Here is a 22382-nt window from a genome sequence, read left to right on the forward strand (position 1 = left end):
TTGACACAACAAGAGTGGCTGCCTCTCTGGAGTGTTGATAACATCTTTTAATACATGAAAATACAAATAACAGTGAATTATGTCAAGTAATTACTACAACACTTCCAAACATATGCACCAGAGCATCCTAAAATATCACATACCAATAAATAAACTTTACTGCTTAACATTTTTCAAAGCTTAGAATTCAATGAGAATCCCAGAGCAGTTGTGCTGAACGTGCTTTCTGTCACAGGAGAAAGCTTTTTAATGCCCTTGAAAATATACAGGAACTTGACTTTTCCAGCAACTGCAATGGAATGTTTACTTTCAACTCTCCTATGAAAGTTTAAGTTGACACTGAAATAAATTTTCATACCAGTGAATATAGAAAGTCAGCATTTGCAGAAACTATAACTTAAATTGAATTGGTTAGTTGGAAAAGGAAACATTTTCTTTTCCAACAAACCAACTCAATTACTTACTAAGAGAATTCATACAAATTACTGCACAGTTCACGAATGCAAACCAAAACAAGGCTCTTCTCCATAGCCTTCATAATATAAAAATTGTCTGAGAGCTTGTTGCAAATCATTTCGCTGCACAGGCTGAGTAGCGACTTGCTTCTTGTGTCAGCTTGGGCTGCATACATTTTGATTTGTGACACAGTCAACAAACCAGCAGGCTGTACACATTATAAACAAATGTACCGAGATTACAGCATATGCTGGCATCTCCATAGAAAGTTCACATTCATATGCTGAAGTTTTTTAGGACAAAGAGTAAACTTCCCTTAAAATATTTTCTGCCAGCTCTTCGAATGTGTTAGGGCTTGATTAAATGTTTAGCTGTATGGTTCTTCATAAATAAGAGCCACATGGGTTGAGACTGTGGAAGCATACTGACCACAAACTGCTAATTACTCAATGTTTTGTTGCAGTTCTCGCCTTGTCTTGCAATGACTGTCTGTCTTTAATTTATTTGTGATTGTATGAACAGTTTATTTTGAAATTGAAATTTACACTCACAGAAATGTAACTTGACTGTATGTTTAATAGAGCAGCAGGGGCCCAAATTCTGGTCAATCAGCATACAACATATAAGCTTCATGGTACATTAATCTGCACAAGCTAACTGGTTTGTCAGATACACCAAAGTCTGAATGAATGTGGGTCAAGCTGTCATGAGTATTGTGTGGCTCTTCCTTAGAAGCCAAGCAATTTATGGCAAGCTCTCAGATAATCTTGTATATGTGACAGCATCACAGACTTCACATCCATTGTGAATTTCACCAACTAAAAAAGGAGGTGGGAGAAAGTGTTATTACTTACATAAGGACAAAACTATTTATCTATTTAAAAATAATGTTTACAATCACAGTATCTATAAAGGAAAACTGGTAACACAATTTTACACAAATCTAAGTAATCCCATCAAAGTAAATCATGATGTAACATTAAATGCAACAGTGGAAATAATATGTAATATTTTATAGATACATATACAAGATTGTAATCACATATCCATGTTTCATCAAGCAAAGCAGTGACACTCATAATTAAATATTCAGAACTGTGTCTTTTAGATTACTATATAATTATCAATTAAAATTTAGACACGATAAATCACTGAATCAAGACTAATAAACATAATATTTACACTGAAGTTCCAAATTGACAAGAGCATGATGAAAGAGCACAGAAAATGACATTAAATTAAGACCAGCAAGAATAATAAATATGATCTACTTTCACTGGTTTGACAGGAACATAAGTGTTAAGAGCTTTGTAAAGTCCAGTGCTGTATTAATACATTTGTAAATAACATTTCCTAATGTTCTGTAGGGATTGTAATGTTTTAATTCTTTAGTACCTGAAGATGAACAAATTTTACAGATATATAACTAAACCTGAAGCACAGAACTACACTGCAATAGCCAGCATCCTGACTTGTAAGGGAAAGTTAGAGGAGTCAGTAGCCAACACAAACACCATCAATGCTCTTGTCTGTAAGAACAGTTCACTTGTCATAAATTTTAACAAAATGGAAGTAAATCAGTATTAAGGTGAGTCATCTTATGAAGGTTCTGCTTTGGAAACAGCTCTGTAAGAGGCTTCACAACCATAATGCTGTATTATTCAGTGTTACATTATCATCAAATTTTGAACTCTGTCTGGTTGATCACCAGATACCATGTAAAGCATAATGTATACAAAAATCTATGTCCACCACCATTTTGCTGCCTGATAACTATATATCATTTAATGCATAACGTAATTTAAAAGACTTAACATCATGTAATGGCATGGTGGTAAACAGCATCAAAGATGTGTGATATCAATCCATCTTTTGAATATCAATCTGATGATAAGCAAGCGTTTCCTTCTTGAAGTCCACTAGTCAGTTAAGACGTTCAAAGTTACCTGTTTTTGTACATAAAATTGACAGTTTAAACGAAGAGGTTTTATGAGAGTCAGTTATAAGAAATTAGCAATTTTATATTTCCCATTCTGACATGGTAACTTTTCTTGAATATCTGTGAAAGGGCAAACAACAATTACTTTAGCTACTACTCAAATAATTATAAACAACACAGTCAATGTGTGAAAATTTATACTTGGCACAGCCTTGTAATAACTGATTAATATCAACAGCAATATGAACAGTCATTCTCAAAGCTATAAACTTCAGGTGCATCAGCATTCAAAGCCCGTTGCGTCAGTGTAAGTGTATATTTCTGCTATTTGTTGACCAACTGCAGGTTTCTCCTACAATGTTCACTCTTCTCCAGGAAGAAACAGGATAAAATTTATATTGCAAATTACTTTGGACGTCGCAGCGATATTGCAAATAAAGGAGAAAATCCTATGTATGCTATGTAAAGGACAGAGCTGCTTATAGTCGGGGGAGAACAAGGTTGTTACCCTAGCAGTGAAGAGTAAGAATAATATAAATGGAAACTGGTTCCGAAGAAAACACGTGGGAAAACAAAATTAGGTTTCCTGCTCACATACAAACTTCTTGAGATGCAGTAGTATCCTGTCTAAACAATGGATTCTTATTTGGTGACGCAAGTCCTCCTCTTACCTTAAAATGATACCCCAACATCCAGTTTGGTTTTAACATATCAATAAGTCATACTGAATCACAGTTAAAAGATATCTGCATAAAACTTTATACATTGTAAATACAATAGTTTTATGGTGACCACAGCAACCATGTGATCTAAGCAGCATACAGGCTTGAAAAACTTGAATATCATGATGATCTCAAATCCAATTTGGGGTATGTACATATATATGCATTTTTCATGTTGTCCTGTATGGACAGGATTTGCGATAAGCTGGCCCTCCATCCAACGATCCCTATCAAATGTCTAAAATTTCATTCTAAAATGAACAGTCAGTTTGTTGAAACATTTATCATGAACAATGAACTACTAAATGTGTAGTTGGTCAACAACATACTGACAGGATTCCAAAAGAAATATTTATAAATACAAACCCCAAAAGAAAGAAAATGGTTAGGAAGATCACAGAAATGGTGGAAGGATTCCATTTTGTAAAGTGCAGAAAAGGTCTCAGTAAGGTTAATACTGGAAAGGATGAAGGTACATTTATAGAGAAATAAAAATGCCTGTAGATAAGTGTTGCTGCAGCAGTGATTGGTTACTCAGTTCATGTACATCTGAAATGTACAATTTATTGACATTTAGTACAGTGGTCTGCCTCTTTACAAGTTCCAAGTTAATTCATAAAATACTAGAAACTGCTGTTCATGAAACCAACTGCAGTATCTTCCTTATTTTTCGTTTTCTAACAGCAATATGTTGATTAGTTTCTGAAAATATATATATATTTTATTCTTTATAATCCAACTCTGATTCAGCATAACATCAGCTCCTTTATTACATGGACAAAGAGAAAATAAGTAAAGATCCATGCATAATAAAGATGTACGTTACAACCTGCCAAAATTACTGCTTCTCCTCTTCACTTCAAAATGCACACTAAAAAATGCCAAGTTCCCAACAAACAGTCTAATTATCCTATAAATATAGAAATACTCATGTGTTGCACACTGACAGCAGAAAAACTTGATCTGTTTCTTAAATGTACTGACCCCCAAAACCGAAACGTTTCTACTTTCAATATCAGTTACATTAAACTAACTTCATAGAGCTTAGCCCTTCTTGAGAAGCTGCCAGTTGTGCAGCTATTACATTATTAAACTCAAAATACAGATATTTAGAAACAACTGTTACACAAATGGCTGTCAGAACATAATGCAAACAGAAACAGTTTAACATTAAATTTACCTTCTAATACTTAATTTTGTTTATTAGAAATCAAGCGTAAGAGAAAAATCCATCTTAGGCACAATGAAAAGTAACAAATCTTTCTTTCTACAACTCACTGGACTGCACATTATATATGTATGTCAATAACACTGAAAAACCGTGATGAAACAGGTAATATTTAAATCAACTGCAGCACAATACCCATGTTTCCTCTGTTGCAACTGGTGAAAATATCAATACTAACATCACTAATTTCAGGTGTTTGCTGTCTCACGTGAATTAGTAGGGAGGATTAAACATGGATAATTGGTTGTGAACTAATACCTCCATGTCTAATCCCCATCCCTTGAACTAAAGGTGGTGCCAACAGCATGGGGATACATAGGATGCCACCAATCAAGGACTCGTACATTAACCACAGGGTCCAACACAACGGTATTACTGTCCAATGATGTAATATTAGGTTTGCCAGCTGTGTAGCACATGTGGCCTGATCCAAAGGCGAGCTGTAGCCTGTGATATCGCATTCCCTGTGACACGGTCAGTGACACAGAGCACAGTGAGAGGCCCAGCACCATCGGTATTGCAACATAGTTCAAGCATGTCACCTGCAAATTCAAAACTCTTACAGCAAACTGTAAGTTAATCTGATGTACAGTGCATGATGAAAGTGGTTAGACAGTTACTATATAAAAAATATTGAATAACTATATCCATATGCTTCTCATTGAAATTATAAGCCTTACTACTACATCATGCTGCTAACATAAATGTTCACCTAGAATATTTCTATTAATTCCCAATCTTAAGATTTATTTTCATATCATATAAAACATGGGGCATGCGGTAGTGTAGTTGGTTCAGGCATTATGCTACAAGCCGGGAGTTCACAGGTTCAATTCCCTATGAGGTCACTGAATTTTTTTTAATTTACCTAATCCTTCTAGCTGCAATATGGCCTTGGGGTCAATTCAGCCTTTAACAGAAATGAGTACCAGGAAGTTTCCTGGGGGGTAAATGGCTGTGGGTGCTTAAGGCTGACAACCTCATCACCGTCTGTGAGTCAACTGTCTAGAAGATGTGGGAGCCTCGACCTCTCACACCTTTACGAGCCTTCATGGCCTGTTACAGGGACAACTTTACCTTTATCGTACAAAACACTTCTATAGATTTTCCAAATGCTTCTGCTACAATATGCTTGGAGTAGCAGAGCATTAGCTGGGGAGTGAAGGTGGCAGGTGGACTGTGTTGTAATGGCCCAAAGTACATTAATGTTTATTCAGGTTTAATAAGGATTATTACTAATTCATTTATTGACTGTGTTGATTTTCATGTTATTCAATGAATTTTGGTATTGAAATCAAGTATCTGTGTGATATACTATACTGATTTGTGGACAATTCTGGCAACAAAAGTCTGAGCGGGTGACACTAAGGGGTTGCAACTTGTTTTGGGAAGAGGCTTGACAGGGGTAACTTTTGGGAGTAATTTACTCTCAGTATGCATGGTTTCAGTTTGCCCAAAAATTTGTACATGATTCACTTCGAAATGAGCAATAAGGCACAAGCATATGTAGTGGCCTGTCTGCTTTGGACTGAAATGACTTGGGTCAGACACATTTTTAACACTCTCCTGTTATAAATTCAACCCAATATATGTGGTCTGACAATAAAGTTCGCAAACTCATCGCAGTAAAGTGCTACATACCTCACTGCTGAATATCAGTGTGGTCGCCTTCAAAGTACTCCTCTTGGGAAGCTATGCACTGAGGCCAGCACACAGTCCACCCTTTCAAAACAATTTTGGAACTGGTTTTGTGGAATGTCCTTCAGAGCTTCTGTCATCAAAATACCTTCCTTTCAGTATTTCCTTTATCTTCAGGAGCAGAAAGAGTCACTGGGGGGCTAGATCCAGTGAATATGGAGGGTGTTCCAACACAGTTATTTGTTTACTAGCTAAAATCTCCCACACAGACAGTGCTGTTTGAGCAGGTGCATAGTTGTGATGCAAGATCCATGAGTTGTTGGCAAAACGTTTGGGTTGTTTCCATCTAACTTTTTCACTCAGCCTTTACACTACCTCCAAATAGTAAACTTGGTTAACTATATGTCTGGTTGGTATAAACACATAATGAACAATCCCTCTAATATAAAAAAAGTTAGCAACATTGTTTTGACTTTTTATTTGGACCGAGGAAACATTTTTGGTCATGGAGAATTGACAGTCTTCCATTGTAAACTTTGCCACTTCATTTCAGGGTCATATTGGTAGACCAAGTTCCATCACCTGTGATGACATGGTCCGAAATGTCATCTTACCTCTCCAAAAGGTCTTGGCAAATTTAAATTTTCTTTTCCATTGTTCTTTGGTGAGCTCCTTTGGGACCATTTTTGCACACACCTTCCTCATGTCAAGATCAGTTTAGAATTTCCTGTTTCACTGTCAATGTTCTGCTATGCTCCTGACAGTCAGTCGACGAATTCTGCAATGTTTTCTTCAGGTCTGCTCATTGGTGGCTGTCTTCATCTCTTTTTGTCAGTGACACATTCTCTTCCCTCAGAAAAAACGTGTCACCCACTTGTAAACTGCTGTTTTATCACCATAAACATCTCTCTGATTTCACTTCCACTCTTGCAAAGTTTAACAAGAAATTTAATGTTTGTTTGTTGCTTTAATTCAAGCTCCAATATTCTCGCAACAGCACCCCAAAACACACTCAGACAATAATAGACGCCACTCAGAAAGAGACTGTCATAGATCAACCACAACACAGCTGTGAAACGCTGATATGTCAACATCCTCCAACCATACTGAGGTTTCAGTCCACTGCTGCCATAGCAAACACATACTGGTGAGCTCGCGAACTTTACTGTCAGACCACGTACATTAGAGACCAAGAACCAGATGATTTAAGTTGCATGAGTGACAAAACATTATCAAGAAGTTAAAATTGGGGGTTATTAAAGCGCATTGTGTCTCCCTTTGAAAAATATTTTAGCATCCCAGACCCACCAAACTGTTTGGAAATATAAGGCGTAATTATGTAAACGTACCTTTATTGTAATGACAATGATCATTCAGCACTGATAACAGCATCAGGCTGCTGAATTACTGCTGTTATGTAACCCTGGATGACTTATCATTCTCCTAAGCTCAGCTCATTCTACCACATCATCATCATTCTCGCACTATTAGTAATTTCAGCAGTCAGCAGGAGGCTACCTGAAGTCAGTTTACTTTGTGAGGTTACCCTGTCTCTGGTGCCCAACCACACCTTTATTACCTACAAGAACCTTCCTTTTAACTGACTAGCCTAATTAATTGGTGAATTTAATTGTGTGATCACCTATATCTTTCTCTGCCACAAAGTCCACTGGGCAAGGTGGGTGGATAAAGCTATTTGTGTATATGAAAGGCTATGGTGTTTACATATGCTAGTGAGGAACTGGGGGAATGGTGCTTGGTCACCAGTACTTGGTCTGTCACGGCATTAGTCATTTTGGATTCAGCTGTCAGCCTAAGCAAGTAATTTAGATGTGCACTGTCAGAAGAGGCACATTTCTTCCTCCTGTGACGTGACAACAATGTAATCTGGTCCTGCCCCTGGTCACATTGTCATATAGCTACTAGCAGAATGCTTAGTTCTTTGTAGTTAATGGTATCATGTCAAAGCGAGGTATGACGTGCCATTCATCTGAGAAAAATGGTGTACTTGGGTAGAAGAAAATTGGTTTCTGTGTTGTGGCATAAGCTTTGAACACCTAATATATTATGGCAATAAGCTCCATAACATAAATTAACACAGCATACGCTCTAAGTGAAAAATTGCCAACCTGATTGGTTGTTAATGTTATTAATGTCCCTTCCACTTAGTTTTCATACATCCTAGTCATAAGCAAAGGCCACAGGTCTCTGATAAACACCCAACTCTATACTGTTTTATATGGATTATGTAATGTGAATGTACCTGTAAAACTTTGCAGCCTTCGTCCTGATTAGCTGAAACATCTTCCAACATTTCAAGTAGATCAGGCTTTCGATTCTTTCCTCTTGTTCCTTGTCCCAAAACTAGAGTATTCTGTTTCAACTTGAAGTAAAATAGCCACTTGCTCTTGCATCTCTGGGATGAGTAAAAATAATGTGCTATATTTAAACACCTTATAATTATTTAATATACTAAGACTCGAAGCATCAAAACTATCTGAACTGAAATCTAAATTAATGATAAATATTGATGTTGCAATTCAGTTAGGAGGGAAGTATTGTACAATATTCTGATAGAGTTTGGGATACCCATGGAACTAGTTAGGTTGATTAAAATGTATTTAAACGAAATATATAGTAAAGTCTGTATAGGTAAACACTTGTCTCATAAATATCCTATCCAGAATGGTCTAAAATAGATGCTTTATCGCCACTCCTTTTCAACTTTGTTTTAGAATATGCCATTAGGAAGGTCCAGGGAAACTAGGTGGGACTGAAAATAAACGGGACACATCAGCTGTTGGTCTACGCCGACGATGTGAATATACTGGGCGATAATGTAGATACCATAAAGAAGAACACACAAACTCTAATTGAAGCAAGTAAAGAGGTTGGTCTAGAAGTAAACACAGAGAAAACTAAGTATATGTTGCTGTCTTGTCACCAAAATGCAGGGCAAAATCATGACATAAAGATAGAAACAGATGTTTCGAAAATGTGGCACAGTTCAGATATTTGGGAATGATAACAGATCAAAAACTGATTCAGGAGGAAATTAAGAGGAGACTGAACTCGGATAATGCTTGCTACCATTCAGTCCAGAACGTTTTGTCTTCTTGCCTGCTGTTCAAAAACATAAAAATTAGAATATACAAAACTATAATTTTGCCTGTGGTTCTGTATGGGTGTGAAACTTGGTCTCTGACATTAAGGGAGAAACACAGACTGAGGGTGTTTGAGAACAGGGTGTTGAAGAGAATATATGGACCGAAGAGAGATGAAGTGACAGGAGGTCGGAGAAAATTGCATAATGAGCAGCTTCATAACTTGTACTCTTGTCCAAGTATAATTAGAATGATCAAGTTGAGGAGGATAGATGGACAGGACATGTAGCATGAATAGGGGAGGAATGTGTATAGGATATTGGTGGGAAAGCCAGAAGGAAAGAGACCACTGGGAAGACCAAGGCATAGGTGGGTGTATACTATTAAAATGGATCTTGGAGAGATAGGATGGGATGGTATGGATTGGACTGATCTGGCTCAGGATAGGGACCAGTGGAGGGTTCTTGTGAACATGGAAATGAACCTTCGGGTTCCATAAAATGCTGAGATTTTCTTGAGTAGCTGCAGAATTGGCGGCTCCTCCAGAAGGGCTCAGCTCCATGAGTAAGTAAGTAAATTGATGTTGCAAATCTGAAATGAAAACAACAAAAACAACCCAAGGACTTTCTAAATACTTTAAAATGTGAAATATATAATAATTTGATACACAGGCATGAGCAGTTGTATAAATACTTTGTATATTTAACTGGTTTCTCAATTTTGCAAACGAATTCCTAGATATCTTTGGAAATGTACACATGAAACTATTTCACTCTACCTAAATGGATATGTACGACTTTTAATACTGGCAGACTGTACATTCATGAATCAGATATAATACCAGCAAGGGCTTAACAAATCCACTTGCCTATTCATCTTGGATAAAGAGAAAATAAAGACCAAGAAACGGACTTTATGCATTAATATTCTTTAGCACCTACACTGTTTTCAGTTCTCCACAGATATCAAACAGTAAATGATACCCTTTACACAGTCTACTGGGCAGCATTTTATGTCTTACATTTATTAACTGTAACACAAGTTTTTATGAAGAACAGATACTCTTGTGGAAACCTCGAATCTCTGTAGTAACAGTACCGGTTAATAGAACACCTCTCACGACAACTCTCTGGGAGTTGAAACATGTTGGGGTATTGAGTAAATAAATATTGTAATTATGTTGTAAATTGTTGGCATTTACCAAATTATATTTAATTATAACACATTACAAAGGTATACAAACCAATGTGAAAATTTACATACTCTCTACAAACCTAGGCACATACAGGAGGTTAACATTAAAATAGATCTTGGAGAAATTGGATGTGGAGTGGATTAAACTGCTCAAAATATGGTTGAATGATTGGGCTGTTGCGAACACGGTAATTAACTTTTAGGTTTCAAAGATGGTAGGGAATTTCTTCACTCAGTGAGCGACCACTAGCTTTTCTATAGGACCCTGCTCCGTGAAAAGAGAAAGAGAGAGAGAGAGAGGGTGTGTGTGAGGTATTTGTTCTTAAACTTGTCATTATTCTTGGGCTGAGTTTGACATTACCTGGTGCCACATAAGGATACACTGTCTCTTGGTCAAGCTGTGTGGTTCGCATTCAAATGTCGTGACAGCCTTCACTTTATTCACAAAGGGAGGGTACGTGTAATGTAGAGCTCGGATCACACGCGCACGTAGTCCATATAAACGCATCATACATTCTGGCTGCAGACGTTCTGGCAAATTTGGGACTGTCTTGTAATGCCTGATAGCAAAGCAAGAGAAAAATAATTAGAAAACAATCTGAAAGTCTGTTTGCTATCAGTTAAACATAAATGCAGATTTCCACAATCAGCTGATTGAGTGCCTTCATTCATTGCAGAGATAAAAGACTCACTGTGAGCACTCTACACTAAATGATGTGATGACCCCACTTCATATAAGGCGGCATTATCCACCATCCTGCGCTAAGAGAACCTTTGGTAATGCTGATATTTGAAAAGCTTCAGTGAACCGTCTCTGGAATGTTATTTGCGAGAAGTTTACAAGTATAAATGAAGGTAAGTGAACATATTATTCACTGCCTAGGAATTAGCTATTGCTTTGATGTAACATACACAACTGTAAGTAAATAATGTCTAGATTTTAACACCAAAATTGCATGATACTGGAACAAAAAAATACTTTTAAGAATTTGAAAATGGCTGAAGGTGTACACATCATGTGGCATAGAGTAATAATAACCATGGGATGTGCACATGAATAACAGACCCATTAAGACAAACTAACAAAGGCTGCACCAGAGATCTTGAACGAGTAATGGACTGGAAAGAGATAAATGCTTAATAGCATTGCCCATGACAAGATGAACCATAAGCCTCTAAGGCCCCCCATACATGCACAGTTTGGCCTTCTAATTGACCTTACAGACAAAACTTTTACAGTTTTCCCTCTCCTTTCTTTCCCCATACATGCGCAGATAATCTGGCAGGCTCCATGCCACAGTCACGGTCTTCGGCCTATGTTGCTGACACTAAGGGCCCCCATACACGCACAGTTTGGCCTTCCAATCGACCTTACAGGCAAAACTTTCACAGTTTTTCCTCTCCCTTTCTTCCCCATACACGGCAAATAAACCGGCAGGCTCCATGCCACAGTCACGGTCTTCAGCCTATGTTGCTGACACTAAGGGCTCCCATACATGCACAGTTTGGTCTTCTGATTGACCTTACAGGCAAAACTTTCAGAGTTTTCCCTCCCCCTTTCCTTCCCAATACACGTGCAGATAAACCAGCAGGCTGCATGCCACAGTCACAGTCTTCCAGCCTATGTTGCTGAGTCACACACATCATGTGCTACGGCCCTTCAGGTAGAACTGACAGACTGACGGGTTTCCTACAGGCCAACAGTCCAAACGATTGGCTGACCAGCCGCACCACACACATCAGTTTTGCTTTTCAGCCTTCAACTGTGCAGACCGAACGGGAGGCCAAACTAAGCAATGACTCATTGCAGCTTTGGCCTGTGAAGACATAGGCACGGAAGTCATACAATTTTAATTATCACCCAGAAGAAACAGAGACACAGGTGCAAGAAACTGTATGTGAGTTAGCCCTTCATACATATGCCAACTGCAAGGCCACACATTTTCCCCAGCGATGAATTTGCTGCTGGATACCTTGATCATAGGTCTCATTTTGACTATTTAGGAAGTCATCCACTGCAGAAATGACATCATCATCATCATCTTGGAATTGTTTACCATTAAGTGGCTTCTTTAGCTGTGGAAAGAGGAAGAAGTTGCTTGGTGTCAGGTCTGGTGAATATGGTGGATGGGGGAGAATTTCATATCCAAAACTGGCAGCAAGTGTCATCATAGCATGAGCCGGTGCGTTGTCGTGAAGAAGTCGCACACCTTTTCCCAGCATTCTGCGTCGCTTTTTCTTGATTTCCTCCTGTAATTTTCTCAGAAGGTTCTGGTAGTACTTGCCAGTGATGGTGACGCCCTTTTGCGCATAGTTGGTCATGATGACACACCGCCGATCCTAAAACACACTCAACATCACGTTTCCTGACAAGAGCTGGGATCTGGCCTTCTTTGGTGGTGGCGACTCTGCATGTTTCCACTTTTCGCTCATTTCCTTTGTTTCAGGGCCATAATGATAGACCCAACAACATGTATCCATTGTGATCAGGCCACCAAAAAATTGCACCTTTTCATTGTTGACACAACTGTAAAAGATTCTTTGCTGCATCCATCCACTGGTGTCAACAATTGTGGCACCCAACATGCATTGACCTTTGTTATGTGTAACTCGTCATGGATGATGTTGAAAACCGACCCATGGCTAATGTGGACCTCATGAACAATACCTTCGATAGTTATGTGCCTATCGGATAGGATTAAAGCTTCCATCTGAGCCACAATTCCTGGTTCCTCAGCGAGAGATGGTTTTCCACTTCGGGGTACATCTCTGAGGTTTCTCTGTCCACAATGAAAGTGCCCCTTCAACCTGACCACTGTGTCATATGATGGTACACCTCCCTGATACACAGTGGTTATCTGGGCATGGATCTCCCTGGCAGACTTCCCTTGCAAATGTAGGAACCGTATCACAGTGTGAACCTCTACTTTCTCAACCGACGTTGCCATTTTGCTTTTGTCTCTTTCAGTGACTCCCTCTGTCCTCTTGGTGCAGGAAAATTTGATTGTTCAGCAAGCTCAGGAAATGGGCTATCTCCTATATAGAATGATATTTTGGAATTATGATTTTCTCATGGTGATAATTAAAATAATATGACTTCCCATTGTGTATTAATGACCTTCAAGCATAATGCGAGCAGAGACAAAGTTTAGAAAAATACTAAGGTAGTAATAAGAAAGAGCATTAGAACCAGAAATATTATGGAAAAAATGACAGGAGACAAACCAAGCAGGTAGATGTAGCAGCGCTTGTATCCAAATCTGAGCAAGAGTATCAGCTACATCACTGAGGCATATCATGGATTTCCTGTCCTTCCAGGTAAATGCTTAAATACTTAAAATACCTAAAAACAGCCACGACCATTTTCTTATGAATGCTAACCTGATCACTACCAAGTACCTATCTAAGTAGTTTATATGGAAATCTGTCAGTACCTTTTGTACATATAAAACCAAAATTTTGCTGTAGTGACAACATGTAAAGCACTCTTGCATATGCGAGCAAATACTGACACATCCTCAGGAAGAATGTGTTCAGATATAAGGAACCAAATGTCTAGAGGATACTCCACTCCACCACCATCACCATCACCTTCACTTGCAGTCTTCTTACGACGGCGTGGATTCCTCTTCACAATCACAGCTATAACATCAGCAAGCAATGATTAACTCACAACATGTCTCACGGGAGGTATTTTTCAATGAGATCATATAACATGCTCCATAAATAATTAAATTAACCAATTTGTGTAAATTTTAATTACTTCTACTGCAAAGCAAATTACGGTGTCAGGTATGGATGGCTGAAAAACATATTTTAGTTCATGCTTATTTATCTGGACTTTGCAGTTTACTAGTATTGTCAGTATGTTATGGGGTTTTATTATTATTATTATTATTATTATTATTAGAGGGGGTAGGTTGCCCCATGCACTTAGACCAGTTATTGGTCCATTGCGCGTGCTATCAGCCCCATTCAACCAACGAGGTCGGCCGCTGGTACCTGATATTTCCCCCATCTACCAGAGGCATTGGAAACTACTTGGGCGGGAAATTGTTGCTAATTTTGCTCAGAGGTCTCCTAGAGACATGAGGATCTTTTACGTGCCGTAAATCTACGACACGGGACCCACAGCTTAAAGTCCCTCCCAGAGGACATGTTATGGGGTTACTCGAGACATCAGCTATGACCAGACACTGCAATCAAAGCAAGTCTATTGTAACACTCTTCCATTCACCACTCAATTTTAGTTTAACATTATACATTATTATGTCAAACTAAAACTGAGTGGTGAATGGAAGTGTTGCAATATTGACGGATGATAAATAATGGACATTAAGTCGAACAATTGCAATGGGATGCTGAAATACAGAATCAAGTCTATTGTGTTAGGTTTGAGGTTCTCACAGAGTTGGCCATGAAGGGGTACCAGCTGCTCCGCCACTTACTTCCTTGGTCGACTCTCTGACCCTCAAGATGGGAGCAGTATATTGCTCTGAGAGGCTTAAAACTGCAATTGGACCACACAGCGATACATCCCAAAAGCAGTACTCCTAAATTTCTTTACGTTCAACTGTAAAAGTCTGTGGGGAGCTTTCAGAATATGGAATGTAAAATGCAATAAAAAACTTCTATAGATGTAACTAGCACTGGATGATTATTGACATAATACATTCTTTGCTACTTAAAATGTACATTATGTAATATAGTTTACATACTGAAGGAGACAAGAAGAATATTTCATTTGCTGTTCTGAATATAATTTATTATTCCATGGTATTCTTATCGGCTAAATTCATCTTCATAAAGCTTCGGTACATCTCCTGAAAAGATGGTAGCCTCATGTTGTTGTGTAGTCTTTCTATGACCAAACACTGCATTTTATTTACCACTATACACCAAACGTGGTCTAAAAATATATTAATACTGCAACAGGAGGGACTTGCTATCATTTCAGTGTAGCTGCAAAGGAAGGCAGGGTATCAATAGATTTGAAGGTAAAAGTAAAGGTATCCCGTAGAGGCCCATAGGGTTGTGAGATGTTGAGGTTCCCACATTTTCTAGAAAATTAGCTCATAGGTGGCGGCATGGTTGTTAGCCCTATGTGCCAGCCACCCTTTATCTCCAAGAATATTCCTGGTACTCATTTCTGTTAGAGGCTGAGTTTACCCCAGGGCCATAGTGTGGCTGGAAAGATTAGGTCAATTGAAAAAAATCCAATGACCTAATCGGGACTTGAACCTGTGACCTTCTGGCTTGTAGCATAGTGACTCAACCAACCATGCTACCATGTGCCCCCACAGACTGAAGGTTTCAAGATTAATTATGAAGCTAGTAACGTTGCACATGGCCTGCTCAAGAGCAACATGGCCTGTTTCCTTATCAAGGAAAGGGTCCAAATCTCCTTCACCAAAGGATAATTGTCTGGTGATAATGAAAATGGAATGATTGGGAGCAAGCAAATATAGTAATACAATGTTCTATTATTATCTCACAAATTCTGTGTCTTCACAGCACAAGATATTTACAATGACTGCAGAACCTGCATTTCTTCCAATTTACCGTATTTACGCATGTATAGGCCGCACATTTTTTGCCAAAAATTCAAGAGGAAAACTGGGGTGCGGCTTATATTCGAAATCACACTTCATTTAAAAAAAATTATATTCATAATTAGTTATACAGGGTGTTCTACTCCTGAAATAATATTCCAAGAAAATTATTTTTTCTATAATTTCTGTCTGAAAATTGTGCTGCGGCCTATACATGCGTAAATACAGTAAGTGGAATTATTTATATAGTTTATTCCTATGAAATTATGTTGTCCAAATTAGAACATAGAAGTCCAATCTTTCCCATTTATTTCCAGATCAGCATGTCATAGTTCAGCGATTAGCATTCTTGTTTAATGTTAAGATCATGCATTCAAAACTCAGCCTAGTGACCAGCAATCCTGAGTGAGATTTCTGTGGAAAATAAAGTGGCATACTATCATCAAGAAACTGGCTAAACTCTACTCCACAATTAAAATTAATTTTGACAGAACCTGAATAACACAATTTTTCTTACCTCTTTCATCATCCTCGCCATCCTCCTCAACAAATTCAAAATCTCCTTCATAATCTTCTAATTTCTCATACCAAGCCCTGTTATCTGTTTCAGTAGTTAGTTGTTTTACTGGAAAATAAAAATTAGATATTGACACCACAGACAGTTTTTGTCTTTTCAGCTCTCAATATCCAGTGGGAGTCAAGAAGGGAAGTGCTGTTACAGTAAATGTATGAACATTTTTTAAAGATTTCAAACAGTAAAGATAATAAACAATTAAAAATGACACTACATAAATATCCTGACAGTCACAAATTGGTTGTAAAAGTGCAGTAAGTTTTAGTAATGAAAATACTGCCACTCTAAGACAATGCTGCAAGATAAAACATCAGTATTATAAATGTAAGTGTTAAAAAATGTAAAATCTCTGAGCCCTTTGAAATTTAGACCTAAAATAGACATCCAAGAATTTGATTTGATTCTGAGGCATTCCTTTCACATACTATAAAGATCCTTGTGAAGAGATTATGATTGTCTGTCCATGACCTGTAATATGAGAACTGTAGGTATGCAAATTTTAACGGAATTTTATACTGAAAAGTCACCTTAAAATATAAACTTAATATGATAGTGTCAGCCTGTTGTAGCCAGTCAGAGCTGTGCCTTCATTTGAAGCACGGAATGAAGTTTCATGTTAATTTCAATCAGTATTCACAAAATGCCTATCTTATGCCTCTGAGACCTGGCCAATGTTAAGTATATTTGAAAGGAGGATCTTGAGATATGTCTTTGGACCAGTGGAAGAAAATGGAATATAGAGGAACAGGTATAACCATGAGCTATACAAACTATTTAATGATCCAGACATTATACAATTTATAATGGTGAAAAGGCTTGAATGGGCTGGAAACATAATACGTGCCTGCGAGAATAGAACAATTAAGAAAATATTTAATACTAAACCAGAAGGAAATAGGAGAGTGGGAAGACCAAGATTAAGATGGGAAGAATGTGTGTGGCAGGACATAAGAATTTTGCGTGTAAAGAACTGCAGGAATGTAGCATCGAATGGAGAAGAATGGCGAGCAATCCTGAGGAAAGCCAGGGCTCACAAAGGGCGGTCGTGCCAGTGATGATGATTCACAAAATTCGTCTGGTCACAGTAGCTGCGTGGTCTAAGGCATGAATGTTTGATGTGTGTTTGTGTTACCCTGTGTTTAGGTAATGGCCTTGTGATGGACTGATCAGTTGCCCAAGGAGTCCTACTGGCTGTGAAAAAATGATTACGGAGCTGAATAATAGGCCTGGGCCCTGAATTGGCCAGAAGAGCCATTGAAAAAAAAATCACAGACTGCAACATGATGAATACTTTACACTATCTACACATCTTAATGCAATAAGCTGACATCCGAGAGTTTTGATAATATGCATCTTTCTACAAACTAGTGACTTGAATTCACAAGTGGCCCATGTTCCATTTTGGGATACTTCTTTTTATAGATGCATTAACTGTGATACTCGAGGCACAATAGATCACTGTGGTTGCAGTGCAAGGGCTAAGAAGGCCCACCCCTTATACATTCATTCAACTGTGATACTACATATGTCACTGGCTTTGATATTAATCTGTGGCAGATGCAATCCTACAGTTGCAAAGTTAGTCACTATCTACTTAAACATTCACTTTTCAAGAATGAAAAACTACAAGGTGTAAACTTTAATGACATTTACTGACTTCCCACAGGTGTGGCCTGGATTCAATCCATGGCCAGGTTATGTACGATGTGGAGTGGACAAAGTAGCACTGCAGCAGGTTTTCTCTATGTAATTCAGTTTCTCCTGACAATTCTTATCCCACTAACTCCTCCATATTCATTATACATCCCATTATCGATACTAAGCAGTCTCAATAATGACAGCATCATTAAATAGAAAACTTAAAAAATTTAATGGAATTTATATTTAATGTTATTTATTAATTTATTGTATGATGGGATATTTTTATATTTTCTTTACTGATGAAAACTGATTTAAGGAAGATCAGTCAGCATAGTGGCTACAGGCCGTGCCATAACTCAGGTGGTTAGTCACTTGCTTCCCACCCTGTCAGCCTGAGTCAGGTCATGTGGAATTTGTGGTGGACAAAGTGGCACTTGCGCAGGTTTTCTCCCAGTACTTCGGTCTCCCCTCCCAAACATCACTCCACCAACTGCTCTACACTCATCACCTATCCTCTGGGGCTGGTAGAATAGGCCAGTAGTGGCTGCAGTAGAAGGGGCTTAGTCCCACCCCACTAAGAATAGTGACTACAGGTTAGATGATGAGGGCTTTATCTTTGGTGGGGGCATGAATTTTTCTCCTATCAGAATGTCTGAAGTGCATCCAGCTTCCTATTCAAACAATGATGTGGACTCTTTCCCCAGGAATCAAGCAGCCAGAGGATCAAATTGTGTTATTTTGCAATCCTTCTACTACCATAGACAATACAGCATCAAATTGTAGGATGACTGATGAATTGGAGAGGATTTGGATAAAAGCAGTTATGTCCAAACTGGGGAGCTATCCTGACATTTGCATGGAGGGACTGAGGGAAACCATGAAAACTTCAGTCTGGATAGCCTATGTCCCAGCTGAGATCTGAACTGAGTCAAGAGCATTACTGATGTGTTCAATGCTGGCACATGAAGCTGACCACTTCCTTCATTCTATTGCCACTGTATGGAACTACTCAAATACCCTGATACACGTTCATAGTGTGGCATACATTCCACTCTTACAGTGGTGAATCCACATGCTCAGGTAGGCTGATAATAGCAATATGTTGATACCAATTCGTATTCGTATTCCGTATTGAGGGGGTGGGTTTCCCCATGCACTTAGACCGGTTAGTGGTCCATTGTGTGTCCCCCTTTAATTCCTACTGTCTCCATACCCTACCGGTACTGGTGCTTACTATCAGCCCCTTTCTGCCAGCAAGGTTCCAACCTCCTCTGGCAGTGGTATCTAATAGTTAGTCCCTTTCTGTCAGAGAGGTCCCCCCTCCTCTGGCAGTGGTACCTAATACTTCCCCCATCTACCGGAGGAATTGGAAACTACTTGGGCGGGAAATGTTGCCTAATTTTGCTCAGAGGTCTCCTAGAGACATGAGGTTCTTTTACGTGCCGTAAATGTACGACACGGGACCCACGGCTTAAAGTCCCTCCCGGAGGACTTGTTCCCTGAATTTTTCCGCCCTTAAACATTCCATGACCTCCGCCGGGTTTTTGAACCTGCGTACTACAAGTCATGAGGTGGGAACGTTACCTCTAGACTATGGAGGCTGCTATGTCGATACCAATACCATTACACTAGGGTCACGATAGTTCAGTTGGTACAGCAGTGGGCTATGGGCTGGACAGCCTGGGATTGATTCCCTGCAGTGAAGAGTAACTACCATGCAATCCTGTACTATGAAAAAAAATATTACTAGTCCCTGTGCGTACAATTGTCCTTCTAAGTCACAGTTTTCAATTGATCTGTGATAAGTATTAACTGATTCTTATTTTGTTGAAACACTTCTCTAATTTATGTTCTGTAAAACTACCCAAATAAAATGTCATGTTTGCTGTTTGGCAGACTTACAATGTTCAAGGCACTTCCTTTGAATGGCATGCTTGGAAATTCAATTTGAGATATATGATAGTTCAGATCCTTCCAGTGAACTTTCCATGAAGTCAGCAATTTCATTCTACTATATTTCAGAAAAGTAACCACTGTGGCATGGATCTTAGAGAGATAGGATGGGATGATACGGACTGGATTGATCTGGCTCAGGATAGGGACCAGTGGAGGGCTCTTGTGAACACAATAATGAACCTTTCGGTTCCATAAAATGCTGGGAAATTCTTGAGTAGCTGCAGATTTGGCTTCTCCTAAAGAAGGGTTCAGCTCCATAAGTGTGTAGGTAAGTATTAAGTATATTACCTGTCACCCATACCTGCTGCACTGCTTTATGTTCTGTCAGTTTTTAATGGAGATGAAGGCAACCTGAGGCTATTTATAACTTTGTTTGTTATTACTCAAGTGCTTTAAGTGTTATCTTTATTTTTTGCATCCTACTGTGTATCTTGCATTAAAGGTATTTTTAGGAGCCATCAACACAATTCATTGCTTATAAAGCTCAGTTTTATTTCCTGTCCAAAAATTACTGAAGCTACATGACTTTAATCTCCCATCTATAACATATTCCATCTATGAATATTATTGCTCTTAGAGACAAAAATTACATGTAAAAAAATGGATCTATCGATTTTAACTGATAATTTAAAGACCACCTGGTGATAATCTCTGCAAATCTAAACACGTACTGTGTATACATGGCCGATTTGGCCCAAACATGTAGTGACAATGAAGAGAAAAAGATGAGAGAATATTAACTGACATTGCACAGCGAGGGGGAAAAACGTGGAATGCAAATTCAAACCTTAATATCTGTTTTATAATTAATTAATTGTTGTGCTGATGGCTACTAAAATATCTTTAAGTGCTGCTTCACTAACATGTCAAATATTGTTCCTACTAACCTAACAGCCACCACTATGAGAACATCAAACCAAAACAATTTAACAGTGGTTTAAAGATAACAGAATGTTTGTTATTTTCCAGGTAATTCAGAAACTGCAGCAGCTGACAGCAATCTCAAACACCAACAGTTTTCTGTGTAAAGAAGGTATTAATGGCCCTCCTTATCACCAATGATGGAATGTTTGAGTTCTCCCACTACAAACATTAGACTTCAGGGAAACCTGTGACTTCCTGTATTTACTCAAAAGATGGAATGCATTTTACAAAATTAATCTAAATATTGTAGTATAAAAAGTTCTAAAATAATCAACTGCAGACTTAAATTCAATTACATACATAATAATATGGAATTAAATATCAGGTACTGTAAAACAATTTTGCTACAGCTTCAACATCTTCAATAAAAATTTTACTTCTGATATATCATGTTGATTCTACTCTACTCTTAAAAGGTTCTGACTGTCACTTTAATCATTCACGCTTTTAAGTATTAAGATCTCAGCATTAATTGATGATAAATCTAATATACCTTCACGAACTACACTGTTAGATGCAGCCTTCTTCAGTCGTCCCTTCCCCTTGGAGATGGATGAGTTTGCATAATCATTCAAAGTTACATCTGAAATAAATGCAATATATCAGTTCTCTAAAAATCTACAATGTTAATAGTCAGTGCGGACAACGTAACTTCATCATACAGCCCCAGTATTGCATCATAACTATACTTCATATACAGCACACAGTGAAATGGCACTCTTTTAAAATTACAGAACACTGATGCCCCAAAGGAGTCCAGTTTCCAAAGCAAATTAATTATAAAGTGTTGTCACGTTATACACGTATCTTACGAAATACCCAAGTACGGTATTATGTACATCAAAACTATAAACAAATATCTCGCAGTTCCTTGAAGCATCTTCCTTGGCAACAAATAACGCACTTCTGCAGATATGTTATCTCATTAAACTGCTTTGATTAACAGTTTGATATGGCCTTGCCGGAAGCGAAAACATCTGAAATCATGAGTATACTGGCTAACCTCCAAGATCTTTATTTGAATTCTTATGCGAACTCATCCTTCTCCCTGCCTTTTTACTCGACCCCGACATCTTCGTCCACTAATGTTATGTCCAGTCACACAATTTTCTTCAGGCATGATGTTACAGTCCTAAAAATGTAAAATAAAAAGATGAATTTAGGAAACAAACAACCTCCACTATCGCCAGCCATATTGAACTGCGAAGTCATCTGACATTTACAATGAGGTTGTAGAAGTAGAGTGTCTCGACATGTGAAGAGGAGTGAATTATAAGATTCTGGCGATTAAACAAATTGTATTACACATTTTACAGTCAAGTTACATAGTAAAATTGTTCACTTTATATGTAGCAGTATAGCTGAGCAGTTTATACAGTTATTAATGATAAAGTATTATGTGTATGTTATATATACAATATTTCAAACTGCGTCTACTTGAGAATATGGATCTC

The 22382-nt window shown here is 38.2% G+C and overlaps 1 protein-coding gene across 1 annotated transcript; it reads right to left on the minus strand.

The window, feature by feature from the left end:
* Window positions 1-752: 752 nt before the first annotated feature.
* On the minus strand, window positions 753-22130 carry LOC111873739 (transmembrane protein 183). Its single transcript, XM_023868685.2, has 7 exons — window positions 21932-22130; window positions 21422-21511; window positions 16351-16458; window positions 13716-13923; window positions 10643-10841; window positions 8247-8399; window positions 753-4887 (listed from the first exon to the last, which is right to left on the minus strand). Exons 1-7 carry the CDS (start codon window positions 21999-22001, stop codon window positions 4612-4614), a joined length of 1104 nt encoding a protein of 367 aa, XP_023724453.1. The 5' UTR covers window positions 22002-22130; the 3' UTR covers window positions 753-4611.
* Window positions 22131-22382: the final 252 nt, after the last annotated feature.

This window comes from Cryptotermes secundus, unplaced genomic scaffold (assembly GCF_002891405.2).
Source record: "Cryptotermes secundus unplaced genomic scaffold, Csec_1.0 scaffold142, whole genome shotgun sequence".
NCBI classification, from domain to species: domain Eukaryota; kingdom Metazoa; phylum Arthropoda; class Insecta; order Blattodea; family Kalotermitidae; genus Cryptotermes; species Cryptotermes secundus.

Excerpts from the sequence above, each read along its gene's own strand:
- LOC111873739 (XM_023868685.2), bottom strand. The coding sequence starts at position 22,001 with ATGTCGGGGTCGAGTAAAAAGGCAGGGAGAAGGATGAGTTCGCATAAG. Across the intron at positions 16,459-21,421 it reads TAACAGTGTAGTTCGTGAAG|TAAAACAACTAACTACTGAA; the intron begins GTATATTAGATT and ends TTTATTTTCCAG. Across the intron at positions 8,400-10,642 it reads GTATCCTTATGTGGCACCAG|AGATGCAAGAGCAAGTGGCT; the intron begins GTAATGTCAAAC and ends TACTCATCCCAG.